The sequence below is a fragment of the Orcinus orca genome, chromosome 10 (genome assembly GCF_937001465.1).
Source record: "Orcinus orca chromosome 10, mOrcOrc1.1, whole genome shotgun sequence".
Taxonomy (NCBI): Eukaryota; Metazoa; Chordata; class Mammalia; order Artiodactyla; family Delphinidae; genus Orcinus; species Orcinus orca.
In genome coordinates, this window is record NC_064568.1 from 103,356,039 (window position 1) to 103,378,241 (window position 22,203).

At 41.8% G+C, this 22,203-nt stretch overlaps 1 protein-coding gene and 1 long non-coding RNA gene across 14 annotated transcripts in view; one reads left to right on the plus strand and one right to left on the minus strand.

Annotated features, from left to right (window-relative positions):
- Positions 1 to 15,247, minus strand: part of PRPF4B (pre-mRNA processing factor 4B) — a 40,900-nt gene extending 25,653 nt beyond the window's left edge. For 8 of the 13 annotated variants that reach the window (XR_004477552.2, XR_004477548.2, XR_007479521.1 and 5 more), the window contains exons 1-3: positions 15,055 to 15,246; positions 6,646 to 7,845; positions 3,765 to 3,941 (exon numbers count right to left, since the gene is read on the minus strand). Coding sequence is in view for 2 of the 13 variants with exons in the window: in XM_004281065.4 (XP_004281113.2) it covers positions 3,765 to 3,941; positions 6,646 to 7,845; positions 15,055 to 15,191 (1,514 nt within the window). In the remaining 11 variants the exon portion in view is untranslated. Of the gene's footprint in view, positions 1 to 3,764; positions 3,942 to 6,645; positions 7,846 to 13,953; positions 14,090 to 15,054 lie in introns of all 13 variants that reach the window. The other 5 variants (XR_004477555.2, XR_004477554.2, XR_004477553.2 and 2 more) reach the window with 2 other exon arrangements.
- A 2,489-nt stretch (positions 15,248 to 17,736) lies between these two features.
- LOC117197099 (uncharacterized) overlaps positions 17,737 to 22,203 on the plus strand; it is a 52,998-nt gene continuing 48,531 nt past the window's right edge. Inside the window, exon 1 of the long non-coding RNA XR_004477598.2 lies at positions 17,737 to 18,186. This is a non-coding gene — a long non-coding RNA (uncharacterized LOC117197099). The remainder of the gene's footprint in view (positions 18,187 to 22,203) is intronic.

The window sequence follows — 22,203 nt, forward strand, 5'->3', positions numbered from 1 at the left end:
GACAAAGTTCAACACCCATTTATGATAAAAACTCTGTAGAAAGTGGGCATAGAGGGAACCAACCTCAACATAATAAAGGCCATATATGACAAACCCACAGCAAACATCATTCTCAATGGTGAAAAACTGAAAGCATTTCGTCTAAGATCAGGAACAAGACAAGGATGTCCACTCTCACCACTATTATTCAACATAGTTTTGGAAGTCCTAGCCACAGCAATCAGAGAAGAAAAAGAAATAAAAAGAATACAAATTGGAAAAGAAGAAGTAAAATTGTCACTGTCTGCAGATGACATGATACTATACATAGATAATCCTAAAGATGCCACGAGAAAACTACTAGAGCTAATCAATGCATTTGGTAAAGTTGCAGGATACAAAATTAATGCACCGAAATCTCTTGCATTCCTATACACTAACAACTAAATATCAGAAAGAGAAATTAAGGAAACAATTCCATTCACCATTGCAACAAAAAGAATAAAATACCTAGGAATAAACCTACCTAAGGAGATAAAAGACCTGTACTCAGAAAACTATAAGACACTGATGAAAGGAATCAAAAATGACAGAAACAGATGGAAACATATACCATGTTCTTGGATGGAAGAATCAATATTGCGAAAATTTCTACATTACCCAAAGCAATCTAGAGATTCAATGCAATCCCTATCAAATTACCAGTGGCACTTTTTACAGAACTAGAACAAAAAATCTTAAAATCTGTATGGAAACACAAAAGACCCCGAATAGCCAAAGCAGTCTTGAGGGAAAAACACGGAGATGGAGGAATCAGACTATATTACAAAACTACAGTAATCAAGACAATATGGTACTGGCACAGAAACAGAAATATAGATCAATGGAACAGGATATAAAGCCCAGAGATAAACTGACACACCTATGGTGAACTAATCAATGGCAAAGGAGGCAAGGATATACAATGCAGAAAAGACAGTCTCTTCAATAAGTGGTGCTGGGAAAACTGGACAGCTACATGTAAAAGAATGAAATTAGAACACTCCCTAACACCATACACAAAAATAAACTCAAAATGGATTAGAGACCTAAATATAAGACCAGACACTATAAAACTCTTAGAGGAAAACATAAGCAAAACACTCTTTGACATAAATCACAGCAAGATCTTTTTTGATCCACCTCCTAGAGTAATGGGAATAAAAACAAAAATAAACAAATGGGACCTAATGAAACTTCAAGGCTTTTGCACAGCAAAGGAAACCATAAACAAAACGAAAAAACAACCCTCAGAATGGGAGAATATATTTGCAAACTTATCAACAAAGGATTAATCTCCAAAATATATAAAAAACTCATGCAGCTCAATATTAAAAAAACAAACAACCCAATCCAAAAATGGGCAGAAGACCTAAATAGACATTTCTCCAAAGACATACAGATGGCCGAGAAGCACATGAAAAGCTGCTCAACATCACTAATTATTAGTGAAATGCAAATCAAAACTACAATGAAGTATCACCTCACACCAGTTAGAATGGGCATCATCAGAAAATCTACAAACAACAAATGCTGGAGAGGTTGTGGAGAAAAGGGAACCCTCTTGCACTGTTGGTGGGAATGTAAATTAATACAATCACTATGGAGAACAGTATGGAGGTTCCTTAAAAAACTAAAAATAGAATTACCATATGACCCAGCAATCCCACTACTGGGCATATACCCAAGAAAACCATAATTCAAAAAGACACATGCACCCCAATGTGCATTGCAGCAGTACCTACAATAGCCAGGTCATGGAAGCAACCTAAATGTCCATCGACAGACGAATGGATAAAGAAGATGTGGTACATATATACAATGGAAATATTACTCAGCCATAAAAAAGAATGAAATTGGGTCATTTGTAGAGACGTGGATGGATCTAGAGACTGTCATACAGAGTGAAGTAAGTCAGAAAGAGATAAACAAATATCGTATATTAACGCATATATGTGGAACCTAGAAAAATGGTACAGATGCACTGGTCTGAAGGGCAGAAATAGAGACACATATGTAGAGAACAAACGTATGGACAACAGAGGGGAAAGCGGTAGGGGGCAGTGGTTGTGGAGTTTGGGAATGACATAAAAGAACCTGCTGTATAAAAATAAAATAAAATAAATTAAAAAAAAAAAAAGATGAGAGAGGGGGAAGTCAGTGTAACAATTTATAAGGTCTAATTGGAAAAAATCCAGAAAATAATGGGGGAGAAAGCAAACAAAAACATGAGAAAATTTCCCAGTACAGGCAGCCATAATCTCCCTGCTTTAAAGGGCCTATCTAGTGCCCCGCAAAATAAGTGGAAAAGAAGGAGCTGCTCATCAAGGCATTATTACAGTGAAATTTCGGAACACAGGACATTTCTTATAAAAAGAGAAAGAAAAAAGCAAGTCCTATAAAGAAACGCCCTCTTATCAGAGGAGGACTTCTGAATAGCAATAAGGGAAGCTAGAAATCAGTGGAATAACAGTTTAAAAATTCTTAAGAAAATGATCTCAAACTAGAATTCTATTCCTTGATAAATCAGCAATGAGAATAACAGGCATTTTTTACAGACACAGTTCCCCAAAATTGTCCTTTATGTTCACTTTCCTCAAAAAGCTATTGGAGATGCATTAGCAAACAAGGAGGTAAAGCAAGAAACTGGATACAGGAAACGGAATCACAACGTCAGAGAAGAACAAGGGACTCTGGAAAAGGGAAGCAAATCCTACGCAAACTACCGTCAGCTTGGAGCCAGAAGGCTGGGAGCATGAGAGTCCTCTCTTCCCCTCTCCCACCGACTGCTTGCTCTGGAATGAACGGTATGTATACGATCACAATGATTACATTAACCTCGACCATGTCCATCTGCAAGAAATGTGATGAAACTGGGCAGAACAGAAACGTGTGAGGAACAGTATTAAAAAAACTAATGAAACCAAAACATATGGCAATAACTTAAAAAAAATTAGACAAACACACTATCAAGGCATTTCCACTTCTGAGAATCTAGTACACAAAAACATTCAAAGAGGGCTTCCCTGGTGGCGCAGTGGTTGAGAGTACACCTGCCGATGCAGGGGACGCGGGTTCGTGCCCCGGTCCGGGAAGATCCCACATGCTGTGGAGCGGCTGGGCCTGTGAGCCATGGCCGTTGACCCTGCGCGTCCGGAGCCTGTGCTCCGCAACAGGGGAGGCCACAACAGTGAGAGGACCACATACCGCAAAAAAAAAAAAAAAAAAAAAAAAAAAAAACATTCAAAGATACATACATAAAGACTGGTTTCTACTGCTGTGAGTTAAAAGAGATCTTCACCCAAAGAGTCTTTCACGTCTACTGAGGACATCGTCTCCAAGTCGTGTTCTTAAGAGGACCAAATACAAGTTCACAGAAAAATAAATACAGAGCTGCAACTATGGAATGACAGGATACTTATTTATTACTGTGATCTAGCCTGCTAGTTAAAAGAAAAATCATAAGCCTAGCTCATTTAGTATTTATCTCTCTTTAAAACAGAGGAAAAAAAATGTCCTACTTAAAAAAAAAAAAAAGATTGTGTTTTTAACGAACATGGATTTATATAAATTTGAAGGAAAACTCTATTAAAGAAAAATCAGTGTGTGTGAAACATCACACGTTGGTAATAGAAAACTATATGGCGTCACAGCTACAATTTTTCAGAGAAAACTGTTTGTTAAGAAAACCACCAACTGAGCTTCAAAAACAGTCAGAGTTTGACGGATCAAACGGGTATCTTTACCTTCTCCGAGGAGACCGGCTTCTTCTTCTGGGAGATCGGCTCCGTCTGAGGGGGGAGCGGGACCTCCTCCTAACAGGAGATCTACTGGCTCTTCTTCGGGCTGGAGACCACCTACTGATTGGGCTGGCATCTTTTGACCTTTCCCGCCTACTGAGGATGTCATCTCGAGGTCGTGTTCTTAAGGGGACCAAATACAAGTTCAAAGAAGAATAAATCAAATCAGAATAAATGAATTTCTTCTGCATGTAAAGAACACTTGAAGAAAGGGCACATTAACCTAAAGGTAGTAAACACAGATTAATAAGTTTTATAACAAAAATTCAGATGATCACAGTGACATCTGGTGTTACGGCAGACACACAATAGAAGGTCTATTTCCTCTGGTCTCACAATTTGAAGAATTATTAAAGATTATTCATATTGTTAAAGCCACTGATTTTAATTTCAGATAAACAAATAAAACTTGCCCAAGTGAGTAATAATATTCCATTCCCTTGGTTTGAATACTGTTTTCTTTTTAAATTTTTGACATTTTTGCAATTAAGAGCCTTATTTTTAATGTATCAGTTAAGAATAAAACCCCCCTTAAAAGTCAACATTAACCTCAGAAGAGGAAATACAGGTAAGAGTTTAGGGAAAAGGACAGTCCACCTAGTCATCGAAGTAAATATTGGTATAACTTATCTGGAAGGAAATGTGGCAGTTAACTTTCTAAAATGTAAATGTACATAATCTCAGACTGCAATTCCACTTCTATGAATCTATTCTAAAAGAAACTTAACACAGAACCAATGGACGTCTTTGCAAACAATCATGAAAAACTGGAACCAACCTCAACTTTCGTCAGTTTCAACAAGGGAATGGTTAAATATATTATGGTACATCTACGCTGTGAAATACCATGTTGCTATTATTGATATATGAAGAATTAAAAACGATCCTTATGTATTGTCACAGAAGTGTTTCATGAAAAAGGAAAATCACTGTTAACATAAATAGTATGAATCCTATTTTTAAGAAAAAACGCATACATACAATTGTATGTGCATAGTAAAGGGGCTAGAAAGAGACAGTCTTCTTTGGAGTGGCAGCAGAGGAGGGATGGAAAAAGTGAATTTACAGGCTTCCAGCACGATTTAAATTTCTCTTTAATTAGCATGTATCTCTTCTGCAACTAAAAATAAAAATTTGTTTCAAATATTCAACTCTAGTCCTTGATAAACTCCTCCTCAGAATTTCCTTTTCAAACTGAAAGCAACAGAAAGAGAACAGGACCTTAAGAACGACGTCAGATAACACCAGCAACACTGTCTCCACAGAGCTGCAGGCAGAGCCATTTCATTACACTGCTTAGAAGAGTCAACAGGATCTCTTAAGATACAGCACTTTGAAAATAGCATTCTTGAAGCTTCTCAAAACATAGGATGATTTATTTAAACTTCAAGGCCAGTTCAGATTTATACCCATACACAGGAAACATTAACATGCAACAGTAGATGGCTAGGAATTCAGAGTTATCTTTGCATGGTATAAGCCGACATTCTTTTAGAAACTTGGTTGGTAATTTCTCATGTCTAATTACTGAATATAAAGACATTAAAAAATCAGTTTCTAAAGTAGCTTTTGGACTAATCTAAACAACACCCTCCCCTCTCTGCCAAAATCCCTTCTGTGCCTTTACTCATCAGTTCTATGACCCTAGGTAAGTTAGATAACCTCTCAATCTATTTTCTCATTTATAAATTAAGTATGACTTACTTCACTCTGTATTAAGTCAGAAAGAGAAAAACGAATACCGTATGCTAACAACTATATATGGAAACTAAAAAAGCAGTACTGATGAACCTAGTGTCAGGATAGGAATAAAGACACAGATGTGGAGAACGGACTTGAGGACTCGGGGAGGGGGAAGGGCAAGCTGGGACGAAGTGAGAGAGTGGCATGGACATATACACACTACCAAACGTAAAATAGATAGCTAGTGGGAAGCAGCCGCATAGCACAGGGAGATCAGCTCGGTGCTCTGTGACCACCTAGAAGGGTGGGATAGGGAGGGTGGGAGGGAGGCTCAAGAGGGAGGGGATATGGGGATATATGTATACATATAGTTGATTCAATTTGTTGTACAGCAGAAACTAACACAACATTGTAAAGCAATTATACTCCAATAAAGATGTGAAAAAAAATGATGACCAAAAAAAAATTAAGTATGAGGATCACTCCACTTCATGAGAGACAATCATGAGAACTTATGAGAAAAGAACTGATGGGCCAAATGTATATGAAATATTTTCATTATTACTGATAAAAAATAAAATCACTTTACACTATTCTTCCTAAACTTAAGAGGTACTATTTATTTTTTTCAATGAGATTACAAGTATATGAATTAGTAACAGAAAAAAACTTCCAGTTTTAATTTAATTATATTTTGGGGACCAAAAAAGACAACTGTAGTTCCAATCATATTGTCAGAATTCAAAATCATGTCAATTCAAAAGAATGGACAGATCACAATCCTTAAACTGATACCTCCATTTTTTAAACTGTCAGCCCATACTGTTCAAAGAACAATCCCTACTCTGGAACTATACAATCTCCTTACCCATAAAATGGGCACACATAGACTTATCAGCCAAATTACTTGGATTTAAAGGAGTGATTCTGCACATCAAATACTAAATTAAGAACTTTTAAAATGTCAATAAAATTAAAAATCACCTAGAGTCAAGATACTGACAAAAAAGTACAAACATTAATATAGTTAGTGGACAGGGTTATACATAACACTATAAAACTCATTACCATCTCATTTTTATTGTCCACAAGTTCTAGTTTCTCCTCTGAAATCTGCTGCAATACAGCTTTGCAGTCAAGTTACCTTGGCGAAGAAAGGCGTCTCCGTTCAGGCTCCCTGCGTTTTCTTTCCAAGGATCGGCTCTTGGCTCTCCTACCAGGAGACAGAGTTCGAGAAGGTGACTTGCTTTGCTTAGACCTTCTATCATTTAAGAGTGGAGATCGACTTCTTCTTGACTTATCACGTTGTTTCGGAGACAAACTTCTTCTTTTGGGACTACGACCAGGTCTTCTACTGGGGGACCTGTTTTCTTTCCCAGAGGAAGCATCTTTAGAGGGAGATTTAATTGGCTTCTTCTCTTTATCAGTTTCAGACCTTTTCGATTTTCTCTCTTTGGACCGTGACCTTCTGTCTTTGGATTTACCTCTCAAGTCAATTGGGGATCTAGATTTTTTGCCTCGATCACGACTCCTACTTTCATTTATAATTGGGGATTTTTTCCTATCTTTTGACTTACTTTTATCTTCAATTTTCACCTTGTCATCGGCAGGAGATCTGGCCTTCCCAATCTTCTCTTGAGAGCGCCTTCTAAGGGTAGGAGACTTGGACTTTCTTGCCTGATCTTGAGACTTGCTTCGTTTGGAGGGACTTTTGGACTTTTTCCTCTCCTTTGACTTGCTCCTTGTCGCCTTCTCTTTAACTATTTCAACACCTCCCTTACTTTTCTTTTTATCAGACCTATGTCTAGTCCGTTCTTTGGATCTGCTTTTACTTCGTTTTTTTGTACTATTTTTATTGTCCATAAGTTCAAGTTTCCCCTTCGTACTTGAAGATCTAGTACTAGACCTATTTCCATTTCGTGCCTTTTCATGAATCTCCCCCTCCTCTTCAGAGCCAGACTCATAACCTTGTAATATGAGCCCCATGCCAGACTGGACCTTTCCTTCCATTAACTCATTATCAAGTTCAGCTTTAATCAAGGCCCTCTGTTTCTCCAAGTCTTCCAGCAAAGCTAAATCATCAAGTTTAGTTCTTTTTGCTGGAGACATACCTTCTTTGTCAGAAGCATCAATAACCTCTTTTCTTTTGTGTTTCTTATGTTTATGCTTATGTTTATGTTTTTTATCCTTGTCTTCTTCTGAAGAATGTTTATGTTTCTTATGTTTACTTCTGTGTTTATGCTTCTTTTTTTTGTGACGACTGTGCTTATTTTGAGATTGGTCTTCTGATACTTCTCCATTTTCTTCATTTACACTCTTTTCAGAATTATCAGCATCTTCCATCCTATAAATGTATCAAACACATTTAAAAGTCACATCATTTATCAAGCATTCAGAATCATAACAAAATAATAGCAATGATAAAAAATACATCTCAATGGGATTCAAGAAGTTAGTCACTGAAATATTTTATTTCAAAGGTATATGGCAAGAACTGAGTTGAACAGTGATTTAACTTTAATTTGTTTCTAATGGTTGAACTCAAATACCAAAAGTATTACAGGAAATACATAATGGGGGAGGTTAACATAATTATACTTAATAGAATAAGGAAGGGAATCCAAACCAGGTGCAACAAATTGTTAATGCTGACTTCCTTAAACAGTCACTCAAGTAACTTGGTTTTTAAACCAGCATTTCCCACACAACTCAACACCAAAGGAACCCCCCCTCCCATTTTCTTTTTCCGTAAAACATTAGTAATGACATATATTGGGACACTCATCTCCTTCTCCACTTGGATTCAGAAATATATATATATTTAAATCTCTAGAGCCAATACAGAGCTACACCCAAAAGCAGCAGTCCCTTCGATGTGCACAGGCGGCTGATAGCTGATGTTGATATTGTAAACACATCCTGAGGGTTAAAAACTTCAAAGTTGGGCTTCCCTGGTGGTGCAGTGGTTGAGAGTCTGCCTGCCGATGCAGGGGACACGGGTTCGTGCTCCGGTCCGGGAAGATCCCACATGCTGCGGAGCGGCTGGGCCCATGAGCCATGGCTGCTGAGCCTGTGCGTCTGGAGCCTGTGCTCCGCAACGGGAGAGACCACAGCAGTGAGAGGCCCACGTACCGCAAAAAAAAAAAAAAAAAGGGTGAGTAACACTGTCCTAAAGAATGAGTAAGAAATTAACCACAAGGGTTAAGGGGTACTTTAGATATAGGAAAAAAGATCAGTGTTACCAGGGCGTCAAACTTGTGGAAGAGACTGGTCTAACGGAGGTTAAGATCTCAAGCGGACCAATTCCAGATGAAAAGATATAGTATGGGATTCTGGAAGCACACGGTTGAGACAGTCAGAGGCTCAGGAACTGCAAGGTTAAGCTACTGGATGGATGGTCTGTAATGATACTGCTATTATGGTCCTCCAGCCAGGTCTCAGTCTTCAATACACTTGGGGGATGAGGGGCGGGGCGAGCAGCACAACCCAGCACAGCATGCTTGTGAAGTTACTCGCTCACAACAATGAGGGGGTGTGGAGAACATGGAGAACACACAACTACCACATGGCACGAACTTTGAATTTGGGGTGCCAGACTGCCAATGTCCGTTTCTGGCACTATGCACTGTGGGAAAGGAGAAAGTATTAAACAACGCTGCAGAGGGAGCCATGTCTGCAGCTGAGTCAGGTTTCAGTCTGGCCTGACTTCTCTCAGATGTGGTATAAGAAGACACAGGATAGATGAAGTAGTGTTCTGGGATCATCAAATTTTCTCAGCGATTTGGAAAAGGAAAGTGTAATTTTTGTGTTTAAAAAAGAAAAAACCAACATGGATTTATCAAGGAGGGGGGAAAAAACACAGATTTAGGGTGAAGACACAAAGACATTTCAACTTTGATCCTTGTATAGACTACAACCTCATACAGGTAACCACCTCCCTTCCCTAGAATCTCCCAGCCCACAGTCTAGAAGGTGAGCTATGTGTCGGTTTTTCTGAACCTTGAGTTACAGAGAGAAAAGCTTGAGAAAAACAGAACTAGGCTAATTCAAGATACAGAAGTAGGTACGGAGAACCTTTTTAAGGTCGGGAAGGGTTTTCAGGTATATAAAATCTCAGTGTCCGAAGTACAAAATTCTAGTCAATAAGCTAAAACCCAAACAATGTAGGGCAGCGGTCCCCAACCTTTTTGGCACCAGGGACCGGTTTCATGGAAGACAGTTTTTCCACGGATGGGGTAGCGGGGGATGGTTCAGGCAGAAACACGAGCCACGGGGAGCCACGGGGAGCCATGGGGAGCGGCAGATGAAGCTTCGCTCGCTCACCTCCTGCTGTGCGGCCCGGTTCCTAACAGGCCACGCGCCGGTGCACCAGTAACGGTCCGCAGCCGGGGAGTTGGGGACCCCTGATCTAGGGAATTCCCTGGTGGTCCAGTGGTTAGGTAGGACTCCATGCTCTCACGGCCAAGGGCCTGGGTTCAATCCCTGGTTGGGGACCTAAAATCCCACAAGCTGCACAGTGCAGCAAAAAAACCAAACTCAAACCATCTGAAGACCCTCTATCCTCAAGAAAAAGGAGAGTTGGGTGGTAAGGTCTCCAGAGCCAGACTACCTGGGCTCAGTTCCTGGTCTCACTACTTACTAGTTGTGTGGCCTTAGGTGAGTTTAAGCTTGATGGAGAAAGGAGCAGTACCCACCTCAAGGCACGCGGTAAGGACAGCACAGTGCTGGTTAACAGACATCAAGGATAGCGAGGCCTAGCACAACCCTAGGGCCCCAAAAGTAAGTTGTTCTTATTGTTCAGACACTGGATAAATGTGCTCCCCACTGTGGATACTGTGCAGCTGCAGACAGACACTAAGGGTGTTATTTTAAGAAATCCTGGCGGGAGCGAGGATCCTCAAGTCAAACGGCCTTGTTCCAACGCTGCCTGCAATGGGACACCTCTAATGTGACCTTAGACAAGCTACTCCCCTGTGCCTCAGTTTCCTCCACTGTAAAAACGGGGGACATAACAGTACTGGCAAATCACAGGTTTGTCGCAGCAATGAGTCGCAGCAATGAGTTCATACAAATTAAACTGTCACACAAAGTGCTCAAGAAGTACTGCCTCTGCCTATGTCCCCAGGACAGATGAGACTTCACGTTCAAGGAGGTGGACGGGACTCGCCTAAGGGCAGGTGTAGCTCAAGCTGGTGAGAAGGCTGGTATTACATTCAAAGTCAGAGCTCTTGCATTTGCTCAAAGATGCTTTTAAAATGTCAGGTCATGTCACCACTCTGAGTGAAAACTGACTACTGTTTCCTACCTTATTCAGAGCAAAAACATAAACTCTCTATGAGTCCTATACTATCAGCCCAACCTGTCCACCACCCTGAACCCCTCGTTCCCTCCCACCTTCACTGCTCTCCTCCCACAGCAGGGGCTCTCCCACCAAAGGGCCTGGCACGCTTCCCCCAGACACAGCGCTGCTGCCCCTCGCCCACCTCAGGCCTTTGCTCAAATTACACTTCCTCAGCCAGGCCTCCGGGCCAGTTCCTTTTAACTGCTACCCCACCCTAGCCCACACAGATGCGCTTTCTCTGCTTAACTGCCCTCCACTTAACAGAATTCTTATTCATCTCTCCCTATTGTAACACAAGCCCTAAGAGGGCAGGATCTGAATCTGTTTAGCTCGATGCTCTATCCCTGAGGCCCATAAGATGATCTAAGCTAGAGCAGGTACTCAGTAAGTATTTGTTGTGTCAAAGAAACGATCTACATAGAGTAACATATAGAAACGGTATCACTGACTACAGCTGGTTTACACTGTCTGCACCCGCACTCGCAGCTCTTGACGGTGAACACTTTTCATTCACTTACACCCCCAGTGCCCCATACAGTGCACATGCCTATTTCTTGACGGCAATACCCTCAAACGATTTAAATTTAACCACCTTCCGCAGAAAAATCTGCTCTTTTAACCCTTTTCCAATGCTTCCTATAATTTACAAGTCTTCCAAGGAGTTTCAAATCAAAATTCTTAAGAGTTTACCCACAGGGGGCTTCCCTGGTGGTGCAGTGGTTGAGAGTCCGCCTGCCGATGCAGGGGACACGGGTTCGTGCCCCGGTCTGGGAAGATCCCACATGCCACGGAGCGGCTGGGCCCGTGAGCCATGGCCGCTGAGCCTGCGCGTCCAGAGCCTGTGCTCCGCAATGGGAGAGGCCACAACAGTGAGAGGCCCACGTACCGCAAAAAAAAAAAAAAACAAAAAAAAGAGTTTACCCACAGAGGAAGTAATTTCCTTCAAAAGAAAATCAAGCTCCTAAAGCCTCAGAATGAAGACTGACATCGCTGTTCCCAATGTTACTAAACAGCCATTCCCATGAGTGACCCCAGTTTTCCTTGTAACTTAATGAATGTAATTCAAGAAATAATGACTAGGCTGCTAATGAAACGCTACCAGTGCCTTAGGGCCAGCTAGGCTAACCTTAATAACTAACCCGAGTTCTCCTACACTGGGGTTAGGCAGAGAGCAGACCTTCAGCCTCTTCCGTTGATCTCTCAAGGCAAATTTCAAAGAAAATAACGATTGAAGTCTGACTAGGTAAATCAGGGAAACTTGAACTCAACGAGTAAGTGAACTCGTAACATATCACATATAACGCACGAGCTTGTGCTAGGTCAGTTAATTTAGGTTCATTATCAACAACGTTCTTCTAAGCTTTAGGAAAAGGTTTCTTGTAAAGAAACCTGATCATCTTCCTGGATGGTTCATATTAACAATAAACACACATATATAAATTCCATATACATAAATTTATACTTTAACATTTACATCTTGCAACCTAACACTACACATTTAGCAGGTATATGTCTACACTAAACTGGTCTACAACAGGTTTGTCATAAACCAGTACTTACTGAGAGCTGAGTAACATCCTTCAAATCTCACTTGGAAACAAAGCTGAATTCAAAGTGCAGACAGTATGGAAGTGTTAAACAGTATTCATTCACGTGTCTGGTTAAATACATTGTACAAGTTTCACCCTTCAAACAACCCAGGGTCTTGGGGCATCTGGCACAATGAAAATAGCCATGGAACAACTTTAAAATAGTGACCAGTTACCAACCTCTAGCGTTATTTTAACTTCCTCTTTCACATATTTTTTTCAAAGAATATTCTTAATAACATCTTATTCAGGAAGCATTCAATTCATGCTTTGCAGTTGGGGGCAAGGGGGAGCAAAATGAATGCCACTGCATTTTATAAGGAAAATAATTAAGCCTGTTTCTCTGACTATGTAGATGTAAAAGTAAAAATGGATTCAAAAGACCAACTAGTCTTAAAACGAACCTTCCTCTGCCCCCACCTTTTCCAAGTGGGATATTAAGTTTCAAAGAGTTAGAACTGTCATATCATGAAAACGGACCTTTCTAGGACACTGGAAATAAATAAAAATGATTTCAAATGTTAAAGGCTATTTTTAAAAGGAGCCACACTGTATAGCGAGGGACCAGACAGTACAAAAGTCAGGAGCAGGGCTCTAGAACTAGACTGCCTGGGTTTCAATCCTGCATCTGTCACTTGGTGTGACCTTGGGCAAGCTAACTTAATTTCTCCATACTTCCGTTTCCTCATCTGTAAAATGCGGGAAATAACAGTATCCACCTCCGTCGGGTTGTTAGAAGGATTGACTGAGGTGATATTTGTTCAGTACCTGGTCTTGGTAAGTGCAAGTAAGTCAATGCATATAAAAATTTAAATGCTTAAAACCATCGAAAAAGGCTGAACTAAAGAGACTGACAAATGTAAAAGCCACTAAAAGGCCTTCAGGGAGCTTAAAACTATTTTATACGTTTACCTTTTCTAAATGTTCCACTTGGAATAGACTCCATGTAACTGTGAACTCCTCACTGTGTCCTCAAAAAAAAAACTATTAAGACACTACATTCCAGCATTCACTGCGGGCAGCCAACAGGGTACCTGCTTTCTTAGCAAACTGTCATTTTCTATGGCAAAACATTTTCAAATAAGTGAAAGTGGGACACACACAGACCACACATTCCATGCAAAACAAGTGTCGAGGAGGGGGGAGGTGGAATTAAAGACTATCTCAGGGTCATTCATACTGCAGGGGCCAAAATAAATATTATTAAATCTAGTGTTATTTGAATATGTAAATAAACATGGCTGAGCCACTCCTCAAAAGGAATCTGAACTGTCCCTGAAATCAAATAAATGGACATACTATAGAACTTTAAACAGATTACTAGAAAAATCAGCCGCGTTGCCTAAGGTTTGGACCATCTTGTCATGAAGTCTGGAACTGGGCCTCACTGTGAACTCGAGGAGAAACAAAAAGATACAGTCTACCCAGAACTTCGGAATCCATCTGCCCTCTTTTAAGTCAAATTGAAGTGAAGATAATAAAGCAGCTTTCAGAGGCCTCTAATGAAAAACTTCGTAAATACCTCTGTCTAGCTGAGTAAAACAAATGACTGAGCAGTCCAGAACCGGACACACAGCAATGAAGCGATGGGCTGGCTGGTGGCAAAGATTTCTCCTCTCTCAGTCCAAAGTTGCTGGGAGAATGTATCTACCTCTTTCCTAAGACGTCAGGAAACAAGTCAGATAATGCGGATGCAAAAGAAAAGGTCGCTATAGGAAAACTGTTTTAAAATCCATTCTCTTCTAGGTTCTTGAGTTTTCCTAACAAACACACGAAAAACAAGATACTGCTTTTAGTTAGGCAACGGTCACCCCTGCAGCATGTACAAGTCTGTTTTCGCTCGGCCGTATCGATCCTTATATTAGCTTAATTACAGACATGAAGTGCTTGGGTTTGGAAGTAGCTAACAATTTCTACTTCTTCCACTCGTACTCCCAAAGAAGCACTATAAACTCAGGCCAAAAATGCTAGGCCTCAAAACCGAGGACTTGATCTTACTTTGTCTCAAGTTTGCAAGTTGGCAAATTGCAGCAATAGGCCGGGGGGGGAGGGGAAGGGGGGATATCGGGTGGATGCTGGAGTAGAGTACAGGGTGGCAGGAGAAAGCACCCCGCCAGCCGCAAACTACAGCTCTGGGGTGGTCAAGGAGCACGGCCCCGGCACCCCTTCTCCTCCCTGCTTTCAGGTCCTAAGACTGACAAGGGCAGCAGAAGCACCGGGGGAACCGCCTGCGGAGGGAAGGTCTCAGGGCTCGCCCGCGCCGCCCTGCTGCTCGGGGGCCCGCACCGAGGCCGCCGGGAGCCCCGCTCGTCCCCGCGGACTGCAGGCGGGCAGGCGCGCCCCCGCTGGAGCCGCGCGCTCGGGACCTGTAGAGGCCGCTCGCGCCCACGCCTCCCGGGGCAACGACGCGGCAGGCCCGGCCGCCCTCCACCCAGCAGCCGCGGCCTCCCGGCGAGCGGAGCGCGCAGGCCGCCCGCCCGCGCCCCACGACGCCTCGCGGGAGGCAAAGTTTGGCCACGGCCCCAGGGCCCGAACTTTCCCGCCCGCCCGCCCGGGCAGCTCTCCGCCCGTTCCCCCTCGGCCGACCCCGGGCGCCGGCCTTCCGCGCTCCTAGACTACTTACTCTGGGTGTTCCCGCAGCGACTGAGCCTCCGCGGCGGCCATCTTGAACTTCCTGACTCCTGGGCGGCGGTGGCGGTGGCTGCCCGGACGGTGGAAGCCACTGGAGGAGGAGGAAGAGGGAGCAGGGCCGTCGCGCATGTGCCGACAGCGTCGGGAACCGTGGAACTCAGAATTGCTCGGAGAATCCGGATATAAAATGCATCCGGGGACAGGGCGCACTAGCGTCATGACGCACTTCCGCGACGGGGCGGGGCTGCGGCGGCGAGGGCTGGGGCTTTAAAGGCACGCGTTGATTGGGTTAGAACCGACGTTACGTTCTAGGACCCCGGTGGAAAAAGGGGGTGTCCGCCTTGCGGGCGCGGTTCCGAGAACTGGTTACATTGTGGGGCCCACAGTTGGGTTAAAATTCTCAAACTGGGGCAAACAAGATGACTTTGCTTTTAAATGCCTTTTACTGTCTAGATAAGTCAATGTGAAGCGGCGTTAAAGGAAACTTGTAGAAAGGCAGGAGTACTGGAAACCTAGGACTGTGCCTAGAACATAGGGAAATATTTTTATTGATACACTTCTTTGAAACTTTTGAACTTTGTTTAGCTTTTGCTAAGTACAGGGGTAACGATTCAGGAATCCGTTACTCCAGTTTAGTTTCGCTGGTTCTGTAATTGGTCCGAATAACTTTGTAACTTTGTTTTTCTATAATGAATTTACAGTAACGAGATTAAATGAAATATTGTGTGAGAAAACATTTACTGTCTCTTGGAGAGCTTTCAATACCATGGAAGTTTTTACATTCTCTGTCTCTCAAAAGAGACATATCTTTCTCCATACTCTGGAACCTGAAAGCAGGGTGATGATCACTTTTATTCTTATAATCCACTGAGTTTGGGTTTGACCTAGAAATTTGAGTTCGGAATATCTGAGCTTCTTATATATCTCTTGATTTTCAGAGAGGAAGAGTTACAAATACTCTTACAAAGTAAGTCCTTCGTTGGCTGGAATTCCAAATGTGTTAAAATGTTAAGCATTTTCCCCTCATAGACTTTATTAACATGGAACACTAAATCAATCCCTGGATATTTATTGATTTTTGTGGGTTCCCCCCCCCACATACCTATTGTTGCATTTCTTTATATGGTCCTTAATTATATTGTTTTCCTTATGAAGGATTTCTCTTTCTCCTTAATAATCAAATCCAGGTATAATAACTTAGAAGGCTTCTTTCAAAGGAAATAGTTTTCAGAAATATGTTAAGAATGGTTTATATTTTCAACCATATATTTATCTATGTACGAATAGTGTGTAGGTTGGGATTTCAGAGTTCCACTAATTGTTCCTACCTCTAGATTCTCATCCCTGTATATCTTTTCAAAGGTACTTTGTATATGGCAGCCTTGTATTTACAGTTTATTATATTCTCTGTCCCACGAAGGCAAGGCCATGTGTCATTGTGTTAAGAATAGCTCAAATATGTTATTAAAATAACAGAAAATTAGTACATTATTTTTAAATAAATAATTTTAAAATGAAAATAAACAGAGTGTAACAGACTTATTACAGATCTCTTCTTGGAATTGAGGGCAAGCCTGTAAGAGATCTCACCTTGGATATACAGTAGAATAATATACTTTAAGGCAAAGAAGCCTAGCAAACTGGCACTCAGAGGTAAGGTGACTTGCTTGTGATGACTCAGTTCCTGGGTGCCAAGACACGGTTTGAACTGAAATTTCTCGTCTGTGCTCTTCCTTCTTACTGTGCTGCTTCCCACAGAAATGTCATTGGTTTAGCATCCCCTTATTGAGCACCTACCCACACAGCTCTTTGGTTTTCAAACTCCTTTCGAATAAAGGTAACGGAAAGAGCACTGGATTGGCACCTAGAAATTCCTTATTTTCTCTGTGTCCGTAAGCTGTAGTCTCTTCCTTGTTGCTGATTCGTGGAACTCTCATAAACCAATCTTTCCTCAGTCATAACGTGATCTCCCTGACCTCCCTCGCCCCGCCCCCCCCCCCCCCCCCCGCTCCGCGTTTCTTTGCAGCAGCTTTCATGTGGACATTAAACTAAGCACACCGAGTGTGGCGAAGGATAGGTGGGGAACACAGGAAGTAAGGTTCAGGCTTGAAGCCTGATTATGACTGGCTCAAGTTTAGACTTGGACAAACCATTCAAGTTTTTCAACAAAAGCATAGTAAAAATCAAGTTTCAGAAAATGATGCTGGCAAACACTTTTCTCTCGCTCGGTACTACTCTCGGAGGGTGCACTAGGACAGGATTTGTCAAGGACTCAGTCCGAACTATACTGCCGTTGAAGTTTTGGGAAAAACGGGGTTCTCTGAAGGCGAAGTTAAAGCAAACATCCACTTATTACTTTAATCATTCAGCAAACGTTTACTAGGCGACAAACTTAAGCCCAACTTTTCATTTTTAAACTTGAAGCCCATCCTCTCAGCCTCGCTACTTTTTCCTGTCCTAGTTCGGGAACCTTTGCACCGAAAAGCAGCCGCAGTAGCGGCTGCTGGGTCGATCCCGCGCCGGGAGCGAGCTCAGGGGCTGACCCCGCCCACCGGAAGTCCCTGGAGGGGCGGGGCCTCGGCGAGCGCGCGTTTCTCGGCCCAGGGAGGCGCGTGCGTGCGTCCTTGCGTGCGTGCGCCTGGGAAAGGATAGGCGGGGCTGAGGAGAGCGGCAGCCCCGCCCCGCCCCGCCCTTCGGAGTCCAGCCAGCCTCGCGCCTGCGAGCGGGCCCGTGAGGGTTGCTCGGAGCTGCTGACGGATCTCGGGGACCGCAGCGCCCGGACGCCGGACACACTCTCCGGCCCGAGGACAAGGTTTGGGGGACAAGCATGCATTTTCGCACACTGGACTTTTTCTTACCGTTTTCCAAGTATTAGTGGTTTCCTGCAAGACGCACCTTCCCGAAATAGTGCGGTGCTTTAGCGTGACGTTCCTCCCGTGCCAAGCGATGTATTAAACTTGGACCTTCTAAGCTACCCCGTTCTTGATCGCGCCAAGCTCTTCATAGGCTCGTTATACCGTGGCTCGTTAGCAGACAAACAAACAGCTATCCTAATTCCTTTGAGGAAAACTGGCCCGCGCAGACTCCCCAGATGTCAATTCGAAGAATGTCGACCACCTTTTAGGTAACACGTAAGGTTTGACTCAGTTTAGATCTAGACTTGGGATTTGTAGATCCTTGGGAAGACACTGGGTTGAGTTTTTCCTTTATTACAAAACAAAAACTTTTCCCTTTGTTCCATGAAAATAGTTTTTTGTTCTTTGTTTTAAAGCAGCTCCAACGCATTCACGAATATCTGGAAAATACAAGAGAGCAAAAGAAAACGAAACGAAAACCACCCAGAGTTCCATTACCCAAACTGAACCAAAAATCATCTATGGGCCTATTGGGGCCTATTTCCACGTGAAATATTTCTTGTACTCCTGTATGGAATGTGATAGTTTGCTTTTCCACGTAACATGCCTATCTTTTTTTTTTTTTTTTTTTTGCGGTACGCGGGCCTCTCACTGTTGTGGCCTCTCCCGTCGCGGAGCACAGGCTCCGGACGCACAGGCTCTGCGGCCATGGCTCACGGGCCCAGCCGCTCCGCGGCATGTGGGATCTTCCCGGCCCGGGGCACGAACCCGTGTCCCCTGCATCGGCAGGCGGACTCTCAACCACTGCGCCACCAGGGAAGCCCCATGCCTATCAATTTTTACATAATTCTAGCTTTAGTAAATGTCTTCGTAACTACACGATGGCCCTTTCCTTTGTTACTGGGTGTCCAGTAGGGTCAGTGTTGCTCTGTTGTGTGTGACTGATGAGGCAGTGTCTCCAATGGTGTTCAGAACGTGACCATTCAGGTCAGGAAGACCTGGGCTTCACCACGTGTTTAACCTTTGGAGCCTCACTTTACACCTCAGTAAGGTGAGCGTAATCATTCCCATCATGTCGGATTATTACAATAATTAAATGAAATAATGAGTGAAAGTCCCTGGAGCATGTATTGATAAATACTAGCTATTTCTATAGGCAAGGTTTTTTTTTTTTAGTTTGTTTCTTTTGTTCTGATTTTTTTGTTTAGTTCCAGATTTTGTATGTAGTTACATACAATTGCTACACTGGGTGTAAGGGGTTTTATACACAGCTTTTCATAATTTTATTACGTAAGTAACACATAAATAATACATAAATTAGAAGCACTTTTTGCAGTAAGAAAAAATGAAAATTGTAATCCTACTCCCTGTAGATAATTATTATTCACATTTTATAATAGGGCTAGCTAGCCTTTCTCACTTTTTTATACTTGTATTCGTATATTAATGACATGTTAAAAACTGCAATTGCATTATGAATGCAGTCTCATAACGGGCCAAGGATAGCGAAGAGGCCAGTGTGGAGAGAGTGCAGTGATTACAGGAGTAGGAAGTAAAGCTGGAAAGGGAGTTTGTAGGATTTGGATTTCACTTAAAATTTATTGGACAGAGTAAGTGCAGGGTTGAAGAATGGCATAATTTATTTTAGAATGTTTTCTTGGCTGCTCCAAGGAGCTAGACAGCCGGGGACCTGGGGAGGAAAGGTGGAATCCAGTTAAGAGTGTAACTCAGTAATCCTGGTGAGTGGAGGTGGTGGCTTAGAACAGGGTGAAAGTGGGAAAAAGTGGTTGGATCCTGGATATATTTTGAAAGGACAAGCTGTAGAATTCCCTGATCGATTGGATGTGGGGTGTGAGAGACGGTGACTTAAAGGTATTTTGGCTTGAGCAGATATAATGCAATTGCCACTTAGAGCAGATTTAATTGGTGGGGATTGGGGGCAAATGAAGAGTTCTGTTTCAGTCATATTATGATTTCAGAGTCTATTAGATGTCTAATTGTAAGTGGGGTCTTAAAGACTTCAATTGTTGTTGTCCATTTTCCCCTTCATTTCTGTCAGTTTCTGCTACATGTATTTTGGTTCTTTGTTATTAGGTTCACGCATGTTTATAAACATTATATCCTATTGGATTGACACTTTCATCATTACAAAATGTCCCTCTTTTTCTGTAGTATTTTGTCTGACATTAGCACAGTCATTCCCACTTTCTGTGGTTGCTGCTTGCGTGATTTTTACTATGAAATCAAGTATATCTCTGTAGACAGCATGTAGTTGGGTCTTGTTTTTTAAAATCTCTTCTAATCTCTGCCTTTTGATTAGAGATTGTTTAATCCACTCACATTCAATGTTATTGACATAGTTGGATTTATGTCTATGATTTTACTTTTCTGTATGTCTCATGTCTTATTGTGCCTTTGTCCCTCCTTTACTGTTTTCTTTTGAATCAAGTGAATATTTTCTAATGTAGCAGTTTAATCTCTAAGTGATTTTTTTCCCACTATTTGAGTTATTTCCTTTGTGGTTGCTCTAGGGCTTACCACATACATCTTAACTTACCAGAATTAGCTCCAAATTTGTACTAACGTAATTCCAATGAGATTAAAAACCTTACTCCAGTATAGGTTTGTTCTATTTGCCTATTTTTTGTGGTATAATTATTATATATATATTGTATCTATAAATGTTACAAACCCAACAGTACATTGTTATGCTGATTACTTTATATCTTTTAAGGAAACTGAGAGAAGAAAGGAAAGCAATACGTATTTACAGTTGACCTTGAACAACACTGTGGGTCCACTTATACGTGGATTGTTTTCAATGAATACTGCAGTACTACGTGATCCGTGCTTGGTTGAATTCATGGGTGCAGAACCTTGGATATGGAGGGCCAACTGTAAAGTTATAACACGTTTTCAACAGCGAGGGAGTCAGTGCCCTTAATACCACATTGCTCAAGGGTCAACTGTATAGCTTTTATTATGTATGACCTTCTTAGTTATCATTTCTGGTTCTCTTTATTTCTTGTTTTTATGGATCCAAGTCACCATCTGGAGTAATTTCTTTAGCTCAGTACAGCCTTGCTTCTACCCACCTCCTTTGTACTGCTGTGAGCAAATGTTACATTTCTATTCTATATGTTATAGACCCAACAATACATTTTATTATTTATACACATAAAATGTATTGTTTTATACAATTGCTTTTTTCATGTGTGCATCTTAAAAACAACTTTATGGAGGTATGATTTGCATATCATAAAATCACCCATTTTAAGTGCACACTTCAGTGATTCTTAGCAAATTTCCATAATTGTGAACCATCACCATAATCCAGTTTCAGAACATTTTCATCACCCCTGTGGTATTTCCTCATGCCCACTGGCAGTCACTCGCCATTCCCACCCCTGCTCCCAAGCGACCATTAATATACTTTCTTTCTCTATGGATTTGTCTTTTCTCGACAATCATTGTATTTTTCTTTTTCAATTTTATAGTACATTCTCAATTTTGTACAACTACTACCTCTGTCTAGTCCCAAATATTTTCATCACTCCAGAATAAAGCCTGTACCCACTAAGCTGTTTGTCCCCATTCCCCTATCCACCCAGCCCCTGGCAACCACCGGTCCGTATCCTGTTGCTATGGAGTCATCTATTTTGGATATTTTATCTATATGGAATAATATATTATGTGACCAGTTGAATCTGTCTTCTTTTACTTGTTTTAGAGGTTGATTCACATTGTAGTATGTATCAGTACTTCACTTCTTTCTATGGAGGAATAATATTCGATTGTATGAATATATACAATTGTTTTTTAAATCTCTTAAGAGAAGAAACAAAAAGGCATTTATGCTGTCTTTTGTAATTACCTAATTACCAGTGCTGTTTGTTTTTATGTGTTGATTCAGATTACCGTCTGTGGTCACTTTCTTTTAGCCTAAAGAACTTCCTTTAGTATTTCTTGTAGGGTGGGACTTCCAGCAGCAAATTCTCAGTTCTTGTTTATCTGGAAGTTTCTTTATTTCATCTTCATTTTTGAAAGATAACTTTTTAGATATACTATTATTGGTTGACAGGTTTTTATTTGACCCTTTTTTTTTTAATTTGTTTATTTTATTTTTGGCTGTGTTGGGTCTTCGTTGCTGCGTACAGGCTTTCTCTAGTTGTGGTGAAGGGGGGCTACTCTTCATTGCAGTGCGCAGGCTTCTCACCGTGGTGGCCTCTCCCGTTGCGGAACACGGGCTCTAGGCGCACGGGTCTCAATAGCTGTGGCACTTGGGC